Source organism: Chlamydotis macqueenii, chromosome 6 (assembly GCF_036417535.1).
Source record: "Chlamydotis macqueenii isolate bChlMac1 chromosome 6, bChlMac1.mat, whole genome shotgun sequence".
In the NCBI taxonomy this organism is placed as follows: domain Eukaryota; kingdom Metazoa; phylum Chordata; class Aves; order Otidiformes; family Otididae; genus Chlamydotis; species Chlamydotis macqueenii.
The window spans coordinates 40,646,040-40,664,272 of record NC_141561.1 but is presented as its reverse complement, the minus strand read 5'-3'; the positions used below and the strand labels follow the sequence as shown (position 1 = coordinate 40,664,272).

General features: G+C 63.7%; 2 protein-coding genes across 2 annotated transcripts; both read right to left on the bottom strand.

Annotated features, from left to right (window-relative positions):
* Positions 1 to 4: 4 nt before the first annotated feature.
* Positions 5 to 6,629, bottom strand: LOC147600264 (maestro heat-like repeat-containing protein family member 6). Its single transcript, XM_086751206.1, has 17 exons — positions 6,500 to 6,629; positions 6,132 to 6,199; positions 5,871 to 6,008; positions 5,530 to 5,687; positions 5,099 to 5,246; positions 4,675 to 4,862; positions 4,449 to 4,586; positions 3,888 to 4,002; positions 3,428 to 3,565; positions 2,983 to 3,159; positions 2,537 to 2,848; positions 2,250 to 2,351; positions 1,822 to 1,924; positions 1,474 to 1,533; positions 1,083 to 1,170; positions 637 to 795; positions 5 to 323 (listed from the first exon to the last, which is right to left on the bottom strand). The coding sequence occupies exons 1-17, from the start codon at positions 6,627 to 6,629 to the stop codon at positions 5 to 7; spliced, it is 2,541 nt and encodes an 846-aa protein (XP_086607332.1).
* Positions 6,630 to 8,191: 1,562 nt separating this feature from the next.
* On the bottom strand, positions 8,192 to 18,160 carry LOC147600263 (maestro heat-like repeat-containing protein family member 6). Its single transcript, XM_086751205.1, has 19 exons — positions 18,100 to 18,160; positions 15,172 to 15,233; positions 14,911 to 15,048; positions 14,570 to 14,727; positions 14,139 to 14,286; positions 13,715 to 13,902; positions 13,489 to 13,626; positions 12,929 to 13,043; positions 12,469 to 12,606; positions 12,024 to 12,152; positions 11,578 to 11,889; positions 11,291 to 11,392; positions 10,864 to 10,966; positions 10,516 to 10,575; positions 10,125 to 10,212; positions 9,679 to 9,837; positions 8,929 to 9,067; positions 8,367 to 8,423; positions 8,192 to 8,269 (listed from the first exon to the last, which is right to left on the bottom strand). The coding sequence occupies exons 1-19, from the start codon at positions 18,158 to 18,160 to the stop codon at positions 8,192 to 8,194; spliced, it is 2,373 nt and encodes a 790-aa protein (XP_086607331.1).
* Between the last annotated feature and the right edge of the window lie 73 nt (positions 18,161 to 18,233).

Here is an 18,233-nt window from a genome sequence, read left to right as displayed (position 1 = left end):
TTCGCTATCCCGGCTTGCCATTCGTCTGCGGGAGGGGCAGACGTTGCCCTTTCCTTAGGCAAAGCGGGCCCATGAGGGGTGCATCGGCCACGGATGGACAGGGCAGCGACAGCCTGAGGAGCTCAGAGGAGCTTTGATCCTGCGGGCTGGTGGGGCGGGCGGGGCTGGCACGTGCCTCCCTGCAGCCGCACCACGGGCGCTGGGCCATGGGCACAGGAGTCAGGCAGGCGTGGCGACGGAGCGGCACAGAGGAACCGTGAACACGCAGGGAGGGAAGTGGGGGGATAAATGTTCCCACGGCGGGGACCAGAGCTGCTCCTCTCCTGCAAGGCGGGAAAAGAGTTGCACGGGGCGCTGAAAGGAGACCGGAGCTGACCTGAGGGCCGTTCTCCTAGATTCTGCCGCCACCTTGTCCTCTGCAGCACTGAGACCCGGGCCAGATAAAGAGTCCCCTGGGTCGCCAGAGGTGAACGCACTTTCAGAACAGGGATCGGCCCCATTGGAGGACCTTTTGCTGTGACCTGGCCTCAATCACCTCAGCACTTGTTGCAAAAGACTCTTGCAGCTGCTCTTGCAGCTCCAGTGCTGTGCGCCAGCGGCGCAGGGACAGAAATGGCCTGGTGCTGTGGGCTGTACCCCATCCACTCCTTGCCACGGGAGCCGTGAGCGCTGCAGAGCGCGTGCCCGGGAGGCAAAAGCTTTTCCTCTCCTTTCCTCTTGCTCTCGCAGGCCGGCGGAGCAGCTGGCGCCTGCGGCCAGGCCACGGGCTGTGGGTATGTCCGGTGCTGCCTCCAGCTGCGGGACAGCGGGCATGACTGGTCACTCTCTCCTGAGGCTCCCGGTTCCTTCAGGGCAGGGCTTTTCCACTCCTTTATTTCCACAACGTAAAGACATGGAGAAGGCAGCTCCTTCTCCACAATCCCGCTCTCAGAGGCCATCCCCCTCCAGGCTCAGGTGGTCCAGCACAGGGAGCTCCTGGGAGCAGCTCCTGGGATCAGCTCCAACAGCACAGCCAGCCAGCGCCCCGGAAAGAAGGCCGCCTCCTCCACAGCCTGTGCAGCAGCCCAGGTCTGGAGGCAGACCTTCTCTCTGCAGCCTGTAGCACCAGCAGCGTTTGAGCTGCCAGGTTGGAGACCGAGAGGCTGGGGTCACTTGTCATGCCTCGAAGGGCTGGAACAGAGAGGAACAGAGGCCAGGTCAGAGCCTGCATCCGCGGGGACCCCAGGAAGCCCTCCTGCCAGGGCCAGCCCACCGCTCTTCCCATGGCCAGGAGGGAGCAGGGGCCAACGGGATCGGCCGGAAGGTGCTGGCCAAAAATACCCCACGTGCCCCTGACATCTCTGCTCTGCCCACGCTGCCCCTCGTCTGTGCAGGGAGCAGAGCCCTCCCGATCGGGGCAGGGATTGCTGCCCCCTGCCCGGATTCTTTCCTCCCCCCAACAGTCCCCGCTGACACCCCGCTGCGCTCACTCACCCTGGTACATGATCTGGAGCTTTACCTGCTCCTTACCACTCCCGTACTGCGCGCCGTGACCTAGGAACACACAGCCCATGAGCAGTCCCGCCAGCCCCAGCAGCACAGCTTCCCCACATCAGCCCAGCTACACGCTTTCCTCCCCTCGGCGGGGCTGAGCCCGGGGCCGTCCCCGAGCGTGACGGCCAAGGGCAGGGGTGGGAGAGGGCGGCAGGGAGCCCCACGGCTGCCCCGGCCCCGCGTGGGGCACCTGGGGCTCCACAGCCCATTCCTGCTGCCGCTGCAGCAGCCGGGGCTGGGGCCAAGCTGCAGTGGGGCAGGGAGGGACCCCGGGGAGTTGTGGCTCACCAATGAACCTGATGGCCGCCTCTCGCATGGACTCCTGCGGGCTCTGCAGGTACTGCAGCGCCTGCAGCAGGTACTCGTCTGCCCTGCTGCCGTACTCTGCCAGCTGGAGAGAGCGCAAGGGAAAGGAGGGAAAGGTTGGCACAGGATGTCCCCCTTGGCCGGGCGGCACCTGCACGCAGGACCGGCCTCCCCTGCCGGGACACCCACGGCAAAGCCCAGCCAGCAGCCGGCTGGTGCCAGGCTTGGGGAGGAAGAGGAGCCTGGAGAAGAGCCCGCGGGGCCGCACGCCTGAGGAAGGCAGCATGCATGGGGTGCAGGCTGGCAGCAGTGGGCAGGGGCACAGCTGCCAGCACCACACGCTGGGCAGTGCGGACAGGGGGCTTGTCCAGCCTGGCGCTGCGGCTCTGGGGCTCTGGGGCCATCCTTACCAGGCACTGGCCGACCTCCCATATCTGCTGCCTCTTTAGCACCTCCCTGAGATTCATCTTCTTCAGGAACTTGCTGGCTTCATTCAGGGTTTCCCAAGAGGCCTGCAGAGCAGCAGAGACTGGGAGATGGCACCGCTGCCCAGGGCACAGGACCTGCGTCCCCTGCACCTGGCCAAGGCTCAGGGCCTCTCCTGGCCGCTGCTGGGAAGATGCAGCAGCTGACAAAGGTGTCTGCCGGCGCGTTCGGTGCCCGGGCCCAGGAGTGGGACAACCCCCAACCCGGGCACCTGGTGCTGCCGGGGCAGCGGGACAGAGCTCCCCCAGAGCTGCTGCTCTGGAGCCAGGGCCAGGAGGAGGCTGGAGCGCTGCAGCCCGCGAGGCACCGGGACAGGAGGCAGCCGAGCCACCTCCCGCGGGGACCCCAGCAGGTCAGAAATCCTCACCTCTGCCACGGTCCGGTTCTTGTCATTCAAGTGGCAGAGCAGCGGGATCAGGCTCTTGTGCACCTCCGCCTTCAGTGGATCTTTTCCCTGCTGCTCTACGGACATCATCACATATCCAAAGACTTTGATGGAGAGCAGTCGCACGTTCTTCGATTCCTGGATGAAGGAAGAGGGCAAGAGCTGAGCACCAGCTGCTCCAGGCCCACCACACATCATGGGTCTGAAAAGCCACAGGGCACAAAGTTTCTGGGCAGCAGCCAGCGCCCGTGGTGGGGGGCTCAAAGCCTTACGTTGTCGAAGAGTGGCCGGAGCCGCTCAGCCAGCTGCAGCGCGATGTTGCTGGGAATTGGCACGTCCATTGCCAGGAGCATCTCGCTGAGCACAGACAGGGTCTTCTCAACTACTTCGGTGTCTGCATCCTGAAGTAGCAATACGAGCCTCGGAAATAGGCACTGCATTTTTTGGACCTGTGTGGAACACAGTGCTGTGTTGTGAAGCCCAAAACGGCTGCACGGACAAAACCACTGCAGCAGTTTGAGCCCACACTGCTGCCTCGGGAGCCAGGTGCAAAGGCCTGCCCCGAAGGACTCGGGCAGGTGAACGGGGAGGCAGGAGCGTTGGGAGCAGCTACCACAGCTCCCAAGGCCCAGCCAAGCCCAAGCGACTCTGCTACCCAGCACCCCGTGCCCAGCCCCACGTCGCCAGCACAGCTTCAGCCGGCTGCCCCCTGCTCACCATCACAGGGGTCTTGCAGAGCTCGACGAGGCCTCTGAGCACCAGGCGACGCATCACTGTGCACTCGCTGTGCAGGAACCTTGGGGCGAGCTGCAGGATCTGGTCACCCCAGCTGCTTATGTCAGGGTAGGCCAGGAACTAAAACACACGGAGCAGTGAGAGGGGTGCCTGGCCGGCACCCAGCACCGCGCAGGGCTGGGTCCAGCCAGGAGCAGAGGGCACGGGCGCCGTCCCAGGCAGCCCAGCCCAAAGGCAGCAGCGGCTGCAGAGCCCCTGGGGCACATGGCGCAGGTCGCTCGCCCACTCCGCTGTGCCTCCCAGCCCTCGGCAGCCTCTGATTGCTCGCCAGAGCTCCCCCTCTGCCCCAGCTCCATCGGCTGGGCTGCCCCGCAGCTGCTGCTGCCACAGGGCAGCGTGGTGGGAGGCAGCTCAGCGAGGCAGCGCTCCCCATCTGGCTCACCTCCACAAGGAATGTCATGGCGGGCATCTCCCAGCGTGGCTCCTTCCGGCTGAGCAGCTCCACCAGGTAGTTTGCAATCCAGCGACGGAAGCGTGTGGATAAAATACGCATCTCTCTGGTGGAGGGGATAAGGAACTGTTGGTCCCGAGCTACGCTCGCAAACCAGGAGGCTCCTTTTAGGGAAAGAACTGGAAAAACGCCCTACCATGCCCCAAAGCCTTCCCTTCTGAGGAGACCCCATTCAGCCCACGGGCGACTCATCACCCCCAGGCTCTGCCCCCGGCCCTCACTGCCTCCTGCCCTGCATCGGCGGGCTGCCCTCGCTGGGGCTGCCTGCAGACAGAGCCCCTGCTCCCTGCCGTCAGCCCAGGCCCCTCCGGAGGGGACGCTGGCGCTCTGGGAGGTGGCTGCTCCTGTGCCCCCACCTCTCCCAGGCTTTTCCATTCTGCTGGGCCATCCCTCGCTGACAAGTCCCTCTCACCCACGACCAAGGGGATTGTGTGGGGTGCCCCGTCTACAGGGCAGAAATGGGCGGGGGGGTGGGGAGAAGGGGGCTCTCACCTGGCCAGCAGACCCATTGCGCAGTGCTGGGTCTCAGCGTTGAGGAGCGTGTCCCAGCCATGCTTCCGTTGGACGTCAAACACCACGTTCTCATAGCCAACGCGGCAGAGCAGCGCTTTGACAGTCAGCACTGCAAACCTGCGTGCACAGCAAAGGCCAGGTCACACCGGGAGCCCTGGCCCCAGCTCCAGGGCCGTGGGGGCACGGGAGGACTGGGATGGGGCACCTTTTAGGGTGTGTGGGAAGGCCATCTTCCTCCCGGCATTCCCTCCAGAAGGTTTCAACCTTCCCTGGCATCTGCTCTGTGATGAAGAAAATTTGGAAGAGCAGAAGCAGGAAGAGGCAAGGGAAATGCATCACCAATGCCCCTGGGCACCCGGGCAGTCGGAGGATCTCCCGCAGTGCCCTGGTTGCCTGCAGAAAACAAAGCACCCAGAGAGAGCACTCAGTGCCGAAATATCCCTGTGGCGGGGCCCCAGCGTGGGAGGGGGAGGCTCGGGCGCTGGCCTGGGCCGTGGGAGACGCAGGGGGAGCATGTGGCCTCGTGCCCCCTCAGCCTGCCCCTAAGCCAGGTTTCCAGCCCACGCTGAGACAGAGCGATGCAGGGGAGCGTGGAGAGCCGCCCGGAGAGGCACAGTCCAGAAACTCACGGCCAGGGCAAAGACACCCGTGCTGTCCCCGTCGGAGGTGGACGTGCTGTGCATTGGCCAGTCCTCCAGCACGCAGAGCAGCTCCAGCAGCACCTTCTCCGCAGTCCTGCCCGAGGAGACCATCGCCCTCCACATGGTCGCAGCAGCTCTGCAGGCCCAGAGCTCTGTGTTAGCGGGGTCTCGGCCACAGCGCCCTGGCCTGGGCAACCACCGGCTGCCAGCCTGCCCCTGCGGGCAGGAAGGCGGCCGAGCACCGGTGCCTTGAGGGGCAGGGAGGGAGCGTGGCAGAGGGCTGTGGGCTGGGATGTCAGGGCTGGGAAACGGAGGGTCAGCAGTGCCCCAAAAAATCTCTGCCTGTCTGGCATCCCCCGTGGGACAGGCTCGACAGAGGCTGGTGAGCCCTGAGCCCTCAAGCCAGGTGTGCCCCGTACCTGTCGCATGATGGGGCACAGCGCAGGAGGGTCACCACCACATCCCGGGGGTGCGCGTGGGTCAGCTCCTGAAGGGTGTTGTCCCACTGGTCCTCGGCAGACACATCCGTGCTGGACGTGAGCCGCCGGTAGATGCGCCTCACAGTCCCGGGCACCTGGAGGAGACACGGCTGAGAGATGGAGTGCTGCCAGAGCCAGCCATTTCCCCAGCTGCCCCCGGGATGTGCTTCCCTTCCCGCCGCACTGTGCCGGCCTAAAAGGCTGTTGGGTGCCCAGGGGAGCCGGCGTCAGGGGGCACACAAGCCCTGGGGAGCTCGAGCCCCGGCCAAAGGCCACTTATGCTCTAAGCAGGAGGTGTCACTTTCCAGAGGCACATCCAGCACGGCCGCACAAGCCTCTGCATTGCAGGACTCAGAGTCTGCCCTGCCCTTGACGGCCGTGACAGTGGTGCCTTCCTGCTCAGTGAGGCTGAGGGATTCCTAAAACATTTGCAGGAGAAGGAAGGGTGGGGAAGAGAGAGAAGTCACCGTAAGTGCCCTGACGGCAGTGCTTGGCTGAGCAGCCAGAGCAGCCCCAGCCCAGGCGGGTACGGCTGTGGGTACCTGTGCTGTCCAGTAGGAGAGGGTACGGGTGTCCTCCTGCTCCTCCTCCTCTTCCGACAAGTCCCAGCCTGGATGTGGCAAAGACAGAGCACAGACAGAGCTGAGGGGCTGCGGGAGAGGCTGGAGAACAGAGGCGAGCCCCGCGCTGCCCGGGCAGGGCCAGTCCCGGGGCAGGGGCTGGTGGGGACGCTGACCCCCGTCTCTCTGCCCACGTGTTGGGGCTGGGGGTGCCCAGTGGATGGAGCATGGCCGGAGCCCAGCCGTGGGGAACAGCCCCATACCCTCTTCCCGTGGGAATGGCCACGGGGGATGGGATGGGGCCAAGGCGGCAGCAGCCACGAGCCCTGTGTCCCAGCTCAGACACTCACCTGCGTGCAGCGACTGGACCTCCTCCACCTCATCAGGCTGCCGTGCTGGGGCAGCCCCAGCACCTTCCTTCTCCTCCTCCTCCTTCCCAAGCCAGGCCAGCCTGGGCTCGCTGGGCGGTCTCTCCGCCATCCCGCTGAGGCCTGGCCGCGAGGGCTCCTGTCCCAGGGACGAGAGACGCCTCGGAAAAGCACCACGGACGTGGGTCGGCAGGGAACAAGGTGGCTGCACAGGAGCTCCTTGCACCCCAATTCCGTCCCGTCCTGTCCCGTTGCGCCCTCCAGGCACTGTGGGGTGCTCCCTCTGACGCCAACAGCTGTATCGCCAAGGGCCCTGTGACACACTGCCACGTGCCATCCAATCGGCAGCGCCCATATCACGGCGGGTCACAAAGGGCCCTGTGACGCACTGCATCATGCCCCGCCCTGGGGACCCCCGAGTCCGCCTCGCAGCACAAACCCTTTTTTGCGCTCACTACAAAATCGTTTTTCTCACGGTAGCAATAATGTTTCCCTACGTATTGTAAATAACATTGCTCCAGTGAGGGCACCGCGTTTGAATGGGCTTCGTTCGTGTTGCTTTTGAACGTCTTGGATTAATGCTCTGGGACACAGCAACGCGCAGTCAGGTTCTGGGTGCGCTGTCCTTGGGCCCTTGGTTCAACGGCCGCCGTCACTGGCAAAGAGTCCTCCCGCAGACACGAAGCTCCACGTGCGAGAGGGGCGTAGCTGGCCGTGCTCGCTGCATCCTCGCGTTCCGCCTGCGTCCCTCGGCCCCACCTTCTCAGTTCTGCCGAGGGTTTTGCTGTAGTCGACCCTGTGATTGTCACATTGAAGGGACAGACTAAGGGCATTTATTTTTTAAAAAATATCTGTAGGGTAATTGCGCTGGCTTTGTGTAGCGGGGGGGATACAGCGGCAGCTGCTGCGAGGAGCTGCTGGAAGTTTCCCCTTTGTGCGGTGGGCCCAGCTGGGTCTAGGGTGGACCTGCCGCTGGGCAAGGCCGAGGCAATTGGCGACAGTGCCAATGCCTCTGTGGTAATGTCTTTAACAAGGGGAAAATAAAAAAAACAAAGTGAAGAAGCAGAAGCGGGGGTAGAGAGGCGGAGGCGCGAGCCTGGTGGGCTTGGCAGGCGTCACCCTCTGGCCTCCTGCCGGCGGCCTCCTGGGCCCAACTCGGCCAGGAGAAGTGAAGAGAGGAGATGTGAAGAGAAGCTGAGAGGCGTCTGCCTGAGCCGATTGTGAAGGATTTCTGGTGAGAGGAAGGGCTGCGGGTCTCAAGGGCAGTGAGGAAGGAGGAGGAAGAGAAAAGTGCCTGTGGGCCGGGATTCCCCTGCAGCCCGTGGTGCAGCCCATGGTGAGGCCGGCTGTGCCACTGCAGCCCGGGGAGCCCACGGAGGAGCAGAGATCCCCCCGCAGCCCGGGGAGCCCACGGAGGAGCAGAGATCCCCCTGCAGCCCGGGGAGGACCCCACGCTGGGGCACAGGAAGAATGTGAGGAGTTCTTCCCCCGAGGAGGAAGGAGCGGCGGAAAACAGCGTGTGACGAACTGAGCGCAGCCCCCATGCCCTGTTCCCCATGTGCTGCTCGAGGGGGTTGAGATAATTTGGAATGAACTTTAGCCCACGAACAGGCAGGGGTAGGGGAAGATTTTTTCCTCTCTCTCATTATCCTACTTTGTTTTTTTTTTTTTGTTCTATTCCATCTCCCCCATTTCCTCGCAGGCTGGGGGATCAGTGAGAGACTGCGTAGCTTGGTCCCGTGTGGGGCTGAACTGTGACAGCAGTGTACGGCTGACAGCCCCTGGTCCTCACAGAAACAGCCAGCAAATCCACAAGATGTCTTTTTGGGCAAGACAATGTACCTCTCACCCTCACGTGTGACAGCTCGTTCAAGGGCTTTGCCACGAGACGACGAGCAGCAAACCTCTGTGTGGCACAAAAGATTTCCATGGTCACTCCCCATCTCCCCACGATCAAGTATTGCAAGGACTCCATGGTTTAAAGCTCTTGTTTTTCATACAATTCACCAGATCAGCGCAGCCCTTTGTGGACTCCTGGCTCCATCTGAACTGTGCTGCAGGATCTCTGGCACCTCTGAGAGCAGTTGCATTTTGGCAGCTGCCTATTTTCTGGCAGCGACCCTGCCTGGCTGGCTGCACCCTCCTCGGGGAGGAGGTGGGTGGGGCAGCCTGGCCTCCTCTTCAGCAGCAGCCACCCTCTATGCAGAAAACCTCTACAGATGCTGGCGGGTGGAAATGTTCTGGAAGAAAGCAAGCAAGGTGCGGTGTCAGCCGCTCACCTCGCTTGCGCACACTCTGCAGGGCGGTTGTGTGCAGAAGCCGGCTTCTGCAGCCGGGAACCCCTGTTTTCCCTGGGGGCTTGCTGCCTTGCTGCAAAATCAGATGGCTTTTGATCTCAAACGGCAACAGACCCTGGCCAGCAGCAGAGATGCTGATTCTGCTACGCCAACGGGTTGGGCTGCTGCTGTCGGAACATCACCTTCCCCTTGCAGCGCCGCCTGCTCCAGCCCTGCTGCTGGGGGTGCTTCGCTATCCCGGCTCGCCATTCGTCTGCGGGAGGGGCAGACGTTGCCCTTTCCTTAGGCAAAGCGGGCCCATGAGGGGTGCATCGGCCACGGATGGACAGGGCAGCGACAGCCTGAGGAGCTCAGAGGAGCTTTGATCCTGCGGGCTGGTGGGGCGGGCGGGGCTGGCACGTGCCTCCCTGCAGCCGCACCACGGGCGCTGGGCCATGGGCACAGGAGTCAGGCAGGCGTGGCGACGGAGCGGCACAGAGGAACCGTGAACACGCAGGGAGGGAAGTGGGGGGATAAATGTTCCCACGGCGGGGACCAGAGCTGCTCCTCTCCTGCAAGGCGGGAAAAGAGTTGCACGGGGCGCTGAAAGGAGACCGGAGCTGACCTGAGGGCCGTTCTCCTAGATTCTGCCGCCACCTTGTCCTCTGCAGCACTGAGACCCGGGCCAGATAAAGAGTCCCCTGGGTCGCCAGAGGTGAACGCACTTTCAGAACAGGGATCGGCCCCATTGGAGGACCTTTTGCTGTGACCTGGCCTCAATCACCTCAGCACTTGTTGCAAAAGACTCTTGCAGCTGCTCTTGCAGCTCCAGTGCTGTGCGCCAGCGGCGCAGGGACAGAAATGGCCTGGTGCTGTGGGCTGTACCCCATCCACTCCTTGCCACGGGAGCCGTGAGCGCTGCAGAGCGCGTGCCCGGGAGGCAAAAGCTTTTCCTCTCCTTTCCTCTTGCTCTCGCAGGCCGGCGGAGCAGCTGGCACCTGCGGCCAGGCCACGGGCTGTGGGTATGTCCGGTGCTGCCGCCAGCTGCGGGACAGCGGGCACGACTGGTCACTCTCTCCTGAGTATCCCAGTTTCTTCAGGGCAGGGCTTTTCCACTCCTTTATTTCCACAACGTAAAGACATGGAGAAGGCAGCTCCTTCTCCACAATCCCGCTCTCAGAGGCCATCCCCCTCCAGGCTCAGGTGGTCCAGCACAGGGAGCTCCTGGGAGCAGCTCCTGGGATCAGCTCCAACAGCACAGCCAGCCAGCGCCCCGGAAAGAAGGCCGCCTCCTCCACAGCCTGTGCAGCAGCCCAGGTCTGGAGGCAGACCTTCTCTCTGCAGCCTGTAGCACCAGCAGCGTTTGAGCTGCCAGGTTGGAGACCGAGAGGCTGGGGTCACTTGTCATGCCTCGAAGGGCTGGAACAGAGAGGAACAGAGGCCAGGTCAGAGCCTGCATCCGCGGGGACCCCAGGAAGCCCTCCTGCCAGGGCCAGCCCACCGCTCTTCCCATGGCCAGGAGGGAGCAGGGGCCAACGGGATCGGCCGGAAGGTGCTGGCCAAAAATACCCCACGTGCCCCTGACATCTCTGCTCTGCCCACGCTGCCCCTCGTCTGTGCAGGGAGCAGAGCCCTCCCGATCGGGGCAGGGATTGCAGCCCCCTGCCCGGATTCTTTCCTCCCCCCAACAGTCCCCGCTGACACCCCGCTGCGCTCACTCACCCTGGTACATGATCTGGAGCTTTACCTGCTCCTTACCACTCCCGTACTGCGCGCCGTGACCTAGGAACACACAGCCCATGAGCAGTCCCGCCAGCCCCAGCAGCACAGCTTCCCCACATCAGCCCAGCTACACGCTTTCCTCCCCTCGGCGGGGCTGAGCCCGGGGCCGTCCCCGAGCGTGACGGCCAAGGGCAGGGGTGGGAGAGGGCGGCAGGGAGCCCCACGGCTGCCCCGGCCCCGCGTGGGGCACCTGGGGCTCCACAGCCCATTCCTGCTGCCGCTGCAGCAGCCGGGGCTGGGGCCAAGCTGCAGTGGGGCAGGGAGGGACCCCGGGGAGTTGTGGCTCACCAATGAACCTGATGGCCGCCTCTCGCATGGACTCCTGCGGGCTCTGCAGGTACTGCAGCGCCTGCAGCAGGTACTCGTCTGCCCTGCTGCCGTACTCTGCCAGCTGGAGAGCGCGCAAGGGAAAGGAGGGAAAGGTTGGCACAGGATGTCCCCCTTGGCCGGGCGGCACCTGCACGCAGGACCGGCCTCCCCTGCCGGGACACCCACAGCAAATCCCAGCCAGCAGCCGGCTGGTGCCGGGCTTGGGGAGGAAGAGGAGCCTGGAGAAGAGCCCGCGGGGCCGCACGCCTGAGGAAGGCAGCGTGCGTGGGGTGCAGGCTGGCAGCAGTGGGCAGGGGCACAGCTGCCAGCACCACACGCTGGGCAGTGCGGACAGGGGGCTTGTCCAGCCTGGCGCTGGGGCTCTGGGGTCTGGGGCCATCCTTACCAGGCACTGGCCGACCTCCCATATCTGCTGCCTCTTTAGCACCTCCCTGAGATTCATCTTCTTCAGGAACTTGCTGGCTTCATTCAGGGTTTCCCAAGAGGCCTGCAGAGCAGCAGAGACTGGGAGATGGCACCGCTGCCCAGGGCACAGGACCTGCGTCCCCTGCACCTGGCCAAGGCTCAGGGCCTCTCCTGGCCGCTGCTGGGAAGATGCAGCAGCTGACAAAGGTGTCTGCCGGCGCGTTCGGTGCCCGGGCCCAGGAGTGGGACAACCCCCAACCCGGGCACCTGGTGCTGCCGGGGCAGCGGGACAGAGCTCCCCCAGAGCTGCTGCTCTGGAGCCAGGGCCAGGAGGAGGCTGGAGCGCTGCAGCCCGCGAGGCACCGGGACAGGAGGCAGCCGAGCCACCTCCCGCGGGGACCCCAGCAGGTCAGAAATCCTCACCTCTGCCACGGTCCGGTTCTTGTCATTCAAGTGGCAGAGCAGCGGGATCAGGCTCTTGTGCACCTCCGCCTTCAGTGGATCTTTTCCCTGCTGCTCTACGGACATCATCACATATCCAAAGACTTTGATGGAGAGCAGTCGCACGTTCTTCGATTCCTGGATGAAGGAAGAGGGCAAGAGCTGAGCACCAGCTGCTCCAGGCCCACCACACATCATGGGTCTGAAAAGCCACAGGGCACAAAGTTTCTGGGCAGCAGCCAGCGCCCGTGGTGGGGGGCTCAAAGCCTTACGTTGTCGAAGAGTGGCCGGAGCCGCTCAGCCAGCTGCAGCGCGATGTTGCTGGGAATTGGCACATCCATTGCCAGGAGCATCTCGCTGAGCACAGACAGGGTCTTCTCAACTACTTCGGTGTCTGCATCCTGAAGTAGCAATACGAGCCTCGGAAATAGGCACTGCATTTTTTGGACCTGTGTGGAACACAGTGCTGTGTTGTGAAGCCCAAAACGGCTGCACGGACAAAACCACTGCAGCAGTTTGAGCCCACGCTGCTGCCTCAGGAGCCAGGTGCAAAGGCCTGCCCCGAAGGACTCGGGCAGGTGAACGGGGAGGCAGGAGCGTTGGGAGCAGCTACCACAGCTCCCAAGGCCCAGCCAAGCCCAAGCGACTCTGCTACCCAGCACCCCGTGCCCAGCCCCACGTCGCCAGCACAGCTTCAGCCGGCTGCCCCCTGCTCACCATCACGGGGGTCTTGCAGAGCTCGACGAGGCCTCTGAGCACCAGGCGACGCATCACTGTGCACTCGCTGTGCAGGAACCTTGGGGCGAGCTGCAGGATCTGGTCACCCCAGCTGCTTATGTCAGGGTAGGCCAGGAACTAAAACACACGGAGCAGTGAGAGGGGTGCCTGGCCGGCACCCAGCACCGCGCAGGGCTGGGTCCAGCCAGGAGCAGAGGGCACGGGCGCCGTCCCAGGCAGCCCAGCCCAAAGGCAGCAGCGGCTGCAGAGCCCCTGGGGCACATGGCGCAGGTCGCTCGCCCACTCCGCTGTGCCTCCCAGCCCTCGGCAGCCTCTGATCGCTCGCCAGAGCTCCCCCTCTGCCCCAGCTCCATCGGCTGGGCTGCCCCGCAGCTGCTGCTGCCACAGGGCAGCGTGGTGGGAGGCAGCTCAGCGAGGCAGCGCTCCCCATCTGGCTCACCTCCACAAGGAATGTCATGGCGGGCATCTCCCAGCGTGGCTCCTTCCGGCTGAGCAGCTCCACCAGGTAGTTTGCAATCCAGCGACGGAAGCGTGTGGATAAAATACGCATCTCTCTGGTGGAGGGGATAAGGAACTCTTGGTCCCGAGCTACGCTCGCAAACCAGGAGGCTCCTTTTGGGGAAAGAACTGGAAAAACGCCCTACCATGCCCCAAAGCCTTCCCTTCTGAGGAGACCCCTTTCAGCCCACGGGCGACTCATCACCCCCAGGCTCTGCCCCCGGCCCTCACTGCCTCCTGCCCTGCATCGGCGGGCTGCCCTCGCTGGGGCTGCCTGCAGACAGAGCCCCTGCTCCCTGCCGTCAGCCCAGGCCCCTCCGGAGGGGACGCTGGCGCTCTGGGAGGTGGCTGCTCCTGTGCCCCCACCTCTCCCAGGCTTTTCCATTCTGCTGGGCCATCCCTCGCTGACAAGTCCCTCTCACCCACGACCAAGGGGATTGTGTGGGGCGCCCCGTCTGCAGGGCAGAAACGGCAGGGGGGTGGGGAGAAGGGGGCTTTCACCTGGCCAGCAGACCCACTGCGCAGTGCTGGGTCTCAGCGTTGAGGAGCGTGTCCCAGCCATGCTTCCGTTGGACGTCAAACACCACGTTCTCATAGCCAACGCGGCAGAGCAGCGCTTTGACAGTCAGCACTGCAAACCTGTGTGCACAGCAAAGGCCAGGTCACACTGGGAGCCCTGGCCCCAGCTCCAGGGCCGTGGGGGCACGGGAGGACTGGGATGGGGCACCTTTTAGGGTGTGTGGGAAGGCCATCTTCCTCCCGGCATTCCCTCCAGAAGGTTTCAACCTTCCCTGGCATCTGCTCTGTGATGAAGAAAATTTGGAAGAGCAGAAGCAGGAAGAGGCGAGGGAAATGCATCACCAATGCCCCTGGGCACCCGGGCAGTCGGAGGATCTCCCGCAGTGCCCTGGTTGCCTGCAGAAAACAAAGCACCCAGAGAGAGCACTCAGTGCCGAAATATCCCTGTGGCGGGGCCCCAGCGTGGGAGGGGGAGGCTCGGGCGCTGGCCTGGGCCGTGGGAGACGCAGGGGGAACATGTGGCCTCGTGCCCCCTCAGCCTGCCCCTAAGCCAGGTTTCCGGCCCACGCTGAGACAGAGCGATGCAGGGGAGCGTGGAGAGCCGCCCGGAGAGGCACAGTCCAGAAACTCACGGCCAGGGCAAAGACACCCGTGCTGTCCCCGTCGGAGGTGGACGTGCTGTGCATTGGCCAGTCCTCCAGCACACAGAGCAGCTCCAGCAGCACCTTCTCCGCAGTCCTGCCCGAGGAGACTATCGCCCTCCACATGGTCGCAGCAGCTCTGCAGGCCCAGAGCTCTGTGTTAGCGGGGTCTCGGCCACAGCGCCCTGGCCTGGGCAACCACCGGCTGCCAGCCTGCCCCTGCGGGCAGGAAGGCGGCCGAGCACCGGTGCCTTGAGGGGCAGGGAGGGAGCGTGGCAGAGGGCTGTGGGCTGGGATGTCAGGGCTGGGAAACGGAGGGTCAGCAGTGCCCCAAAAAATCTCTGCCTGTCTGGCATCCCCCGTGGGACAGGCTCGACAGAGGCTGGTGAGCCCTGAGCCCTCAAGGCAGGTGTGCCCCGTACCTGTCGCATGATGGGGCACAGCGCAGGAGGGTCACCACCACATCCCGGGGGTGCGCGTGGGTCAGCTCCTGAAGGGTGTTGTCCCACTGGTCCTCGGCAGACACATCCGTGCTGGACGTGAGCTGCCGGTAGATGCGCCTCACAGTCCCGGGCACCTGGAGGAGACACGGCTGAGAGATGGAGTGCTGCCAGAGCCAGCCATTTCCCCAGCTGCCCCCGGGATGTGCTTCCCTTCCCGCTGCACTGTGCTGGCCTAAAAGGCTGTTGGGTGCCCAGGGGACCCGGCGTCAGGGGGCACACAAGCCCTGGGGAGCTCGAGCCCCGGCCAAAGGCCACTTATGCTCCAAGCAGGAGGTGTCACTTTCCAGAGGCACATCCAGCACGGCCGCACAAGCCTCTGCATTGCAGGACTCAGAGTCTGCCCTGCCCTTGACGGCCGTGACAGTGGTGCCTTCCTGCTCAGTGAGGCTGAGGGATTCCTAAAACATTTGCAGGAGAAGGAAGGGTGGGGAAGAGAGAGATGTCACCCCAAGTGCCCTGACGGCAGTGCTTGGCTGAGCAGCCAGAGCAGCCCCAGCCCAGGCGGGGATGGCTGTGGGTACCGCTGCTGTCCAGTAGGAGAGGGTACGGGTGTCCTCCTGCTCCTCCTCCGACAAGTCCCAGCCTGGATGTGGCAAAGACAGAGCACAGGCAGAGCTGAGGGGCTGCGGGAGAGGCTGGAGAACAGAGGCGAGCCCCGCGCTGCCCGGGCAGGGCCAGTCCCGGGGCAGGGGCTGGTGGGGACGCTGACCCCCGTCTCTCTGCCCACGTGTTGGGGCTGGGGGTGCCCAGTGGATGGAGCATGGCCGGAGCCCAGCCGTGGGGAACAGCCCCATACCCTCTTCCCATGGGAATGGCCACGGGGGATGGGATGGGGCCAAGGCGGCAGCAGCCACGAGCCCTGTGTCCCAGCTCAGCCACTCACCTGCGTGCAGCGACTGGACCTCCTCCACCTCATCAGGCTGCCGTGCTGGGGCAGCCCCAGCACCTTCCTCCTCCTCCTCCTCCTTCCCAAGCCAGGCCAGCCTGGGCTCGCTGGGTGGTCTCTCCGCCATCCCGCTGAGGCCTGGCCGCGAGGGCTCCTGTCCCAGGGACGAGAGACGCCTCGGAAAAGCACCACGGACGTGGGTCGGCAGGGAACAAGGTGGCTGCACAGGAGCTCCTTGCACCCCAATTCCGTCCCGTCCTGTCCCGTCGCGCCCTCCAGGCACTGTGGGGTGCTCCCTCTGACGCCAACAGCTGTATCGCCAAGGGCCCTGTGACACACTGCCACGTGCCATCCAATCGGCAGCGCCCATATCACGGCGGGTCACAAAGGGCCCTGTGACGCACTGCAGCGTGCCCCGCCCTGGGGACCCCCGAGTCCGCCTCGCAGCACAAACCCTTTTTTGCGCTCACTACAAAATCGTTATTCTCACGGTAGCAATGATGTTTCCCTACGTATTGTAAATAACATTGCTCCAGTGAGGGCACCGCGTTTGAATGGGCTTCGTTCGTGTTGCTTTTGAACGTCTTGGATTAATGCTCTGGGACACAGCAACGCGCAGTCAGGTTCTGGGTGCGCTGTCCTTGGGCCCTTGGTTCAACGGCCGCCGTCACTGGCAAAGAGTCCTCCCGCAGACACGAAGCTCCACGTGCGAGAGGGGCGTAGCTGGCCGTGCTCGCTGCATCCTCGCGTTCCGCCTGCGTCCCTCGGCCCCACCTTCTCAGTTCTGCCGAGGGTTTTGCTGTAGTCGACCCTGTGACTGTCACATTGAAGGGACAGACTAAGGGCATTTATTTTTTAAAAAATATCTGTAGGGTAATTGCGCTGGCTTTGTGTAGCGGGGGGGCTACAGCGGCAGCTGCTGCGAGGAGCTGCTGGAAGTTTCCCCTTTGTGCGGTGGGCCCAGCCGGGTCTAGGGTGGACCTGCCGCTGGGCAAGGCCGAGGCAATTGGCGACAGTGCTAATGCCTCTGTGGTAATGTCTTTAACAAGGGGAAAATAAAAAAAAACAAAGTGAAGAAGCAGAAGCGGGGGCAGAGGGGGAGGCGCGAGCCTGGTGGGCCTGGCAGGCCTCAATCTCTGTCCTCTCGCCAGCGGCCTCCTGGGCCCAACTCGGCCAGGAGAAGTGAAGAGAGGAGATGTGAAGAGAAGCTGAGAGGCGTCTGCCTGAGCCGATTGTGAAGGATTTCTGGTGAGAGGAAGGGCTGCGGGTCTCAAGGGCAGTGAGGAAGGAGGAGGAAGAGAAAAGTGCCTGTGGGCCGGGATTCCCCTGCAGCCCGTGGTGCAGCCCATGATGAGGCCGGCTGTGCCCCTGCAGCCCGGGGAGCCCACGGAGGAGCAGAGATCCCCCTGCAGCCCGGGGAGCCCACGGAGGAGCAGAGATCCCCCCACAGCCCGGGGAGCCCACGGAGGAGCAGAGATCCCCCCACAGCCCGGGGAGCCCACGGAGGAGCAGAGATCCCCCCACAGCCCGGGGAGCCCACGGAGGAGCAGAGATCCCCCCACAGCCCGGGGAGCCCACGGAGGTGCAGAGATCCCCCCGCAGCCCGGGGAGCCCACGGAGGAGCAGAGATCCCCCCGCAGCCCGGGGAGCCCACGGAGGTGCAGAGATCCCCCCTGCAGCTCGGGGAGCCCACGGAGGAGCAGAGATCCCCCTGCAGCCCGGGGAGTCCACAGAGGAGCAGAGATCCCCCCGCAGCCCGGGGAGCCCACGGAGGAGCAGAGATCCCCCTGCAGCCCGGGGAGCCCACGGAGGAGCAGAGATCCCCCTGCAGCCTGGGGAGGCCCACGGAGGAGCAGAGACCCCCCCAACCAGCATTAATTACCTACTCCCACACAGAAGGCGGCAAGGATACAAAGAGGAGCTGCTGAACCACTTATGTGTCTCTCATTGTAGACTGACAGAGGAAATCAGCTCCAGGATTGAACCACAGCAGAAAAGGCCTGAGCAGGAAAGGCACGGGGCGCCTGCCGCAGTCCTCCATGCTACCAATCTGCCCTCAATCCATCAGTATCCTGCAAGCGAGAGCCATCCAAACTACACACAGCCTGGTGTCCTGCAGCTCCTTTCAGCATCTCTGAGCTGGGCTTGTTGAAGGACAGGCCCTGATTTTAAGGTCTGCTAAGGCCCAACAGTAACAGCTGCCGAAAATGCCTACCTCATTCTCTCCAAGACGCACAGAAAGGGCATCAGAATATCACGACACTAAATTTATGCATCCCTGGCTTAGATTAGTGTGTAAAGGAAGTAAAAAGCAGGATATATCCATCAGCTCCTGGGTCACAGTAGCAAAAACCAGGCAAATGCATACTGCCATGGATTAAAAACAGACAGGATGTGCGTAAACTGCTCCCCAGCCACACAGATCCCAGTCTGCATTGGGGTCCTTGGTTATTGTGTCCCAGGTGCCAGACTTTGCACTTGTCTTCGTTCAGCTTCATGCTGTTCTTGCTAGCCCGCTCTTCCAGCCTGCCCAGGTCTCTCTCTTCTGATGTGTCCACCTCACCACCCAGTTTGGTGGCATCAGCAGACATGGTGAGGGTGCTTTCCATCCCATTGTTCATCATGTTGAACGGCGTGGGGCCCAGTACGGATCCCTGGGGACCCCACATCTGACAGACCACCACTCTGAGTGAAAAC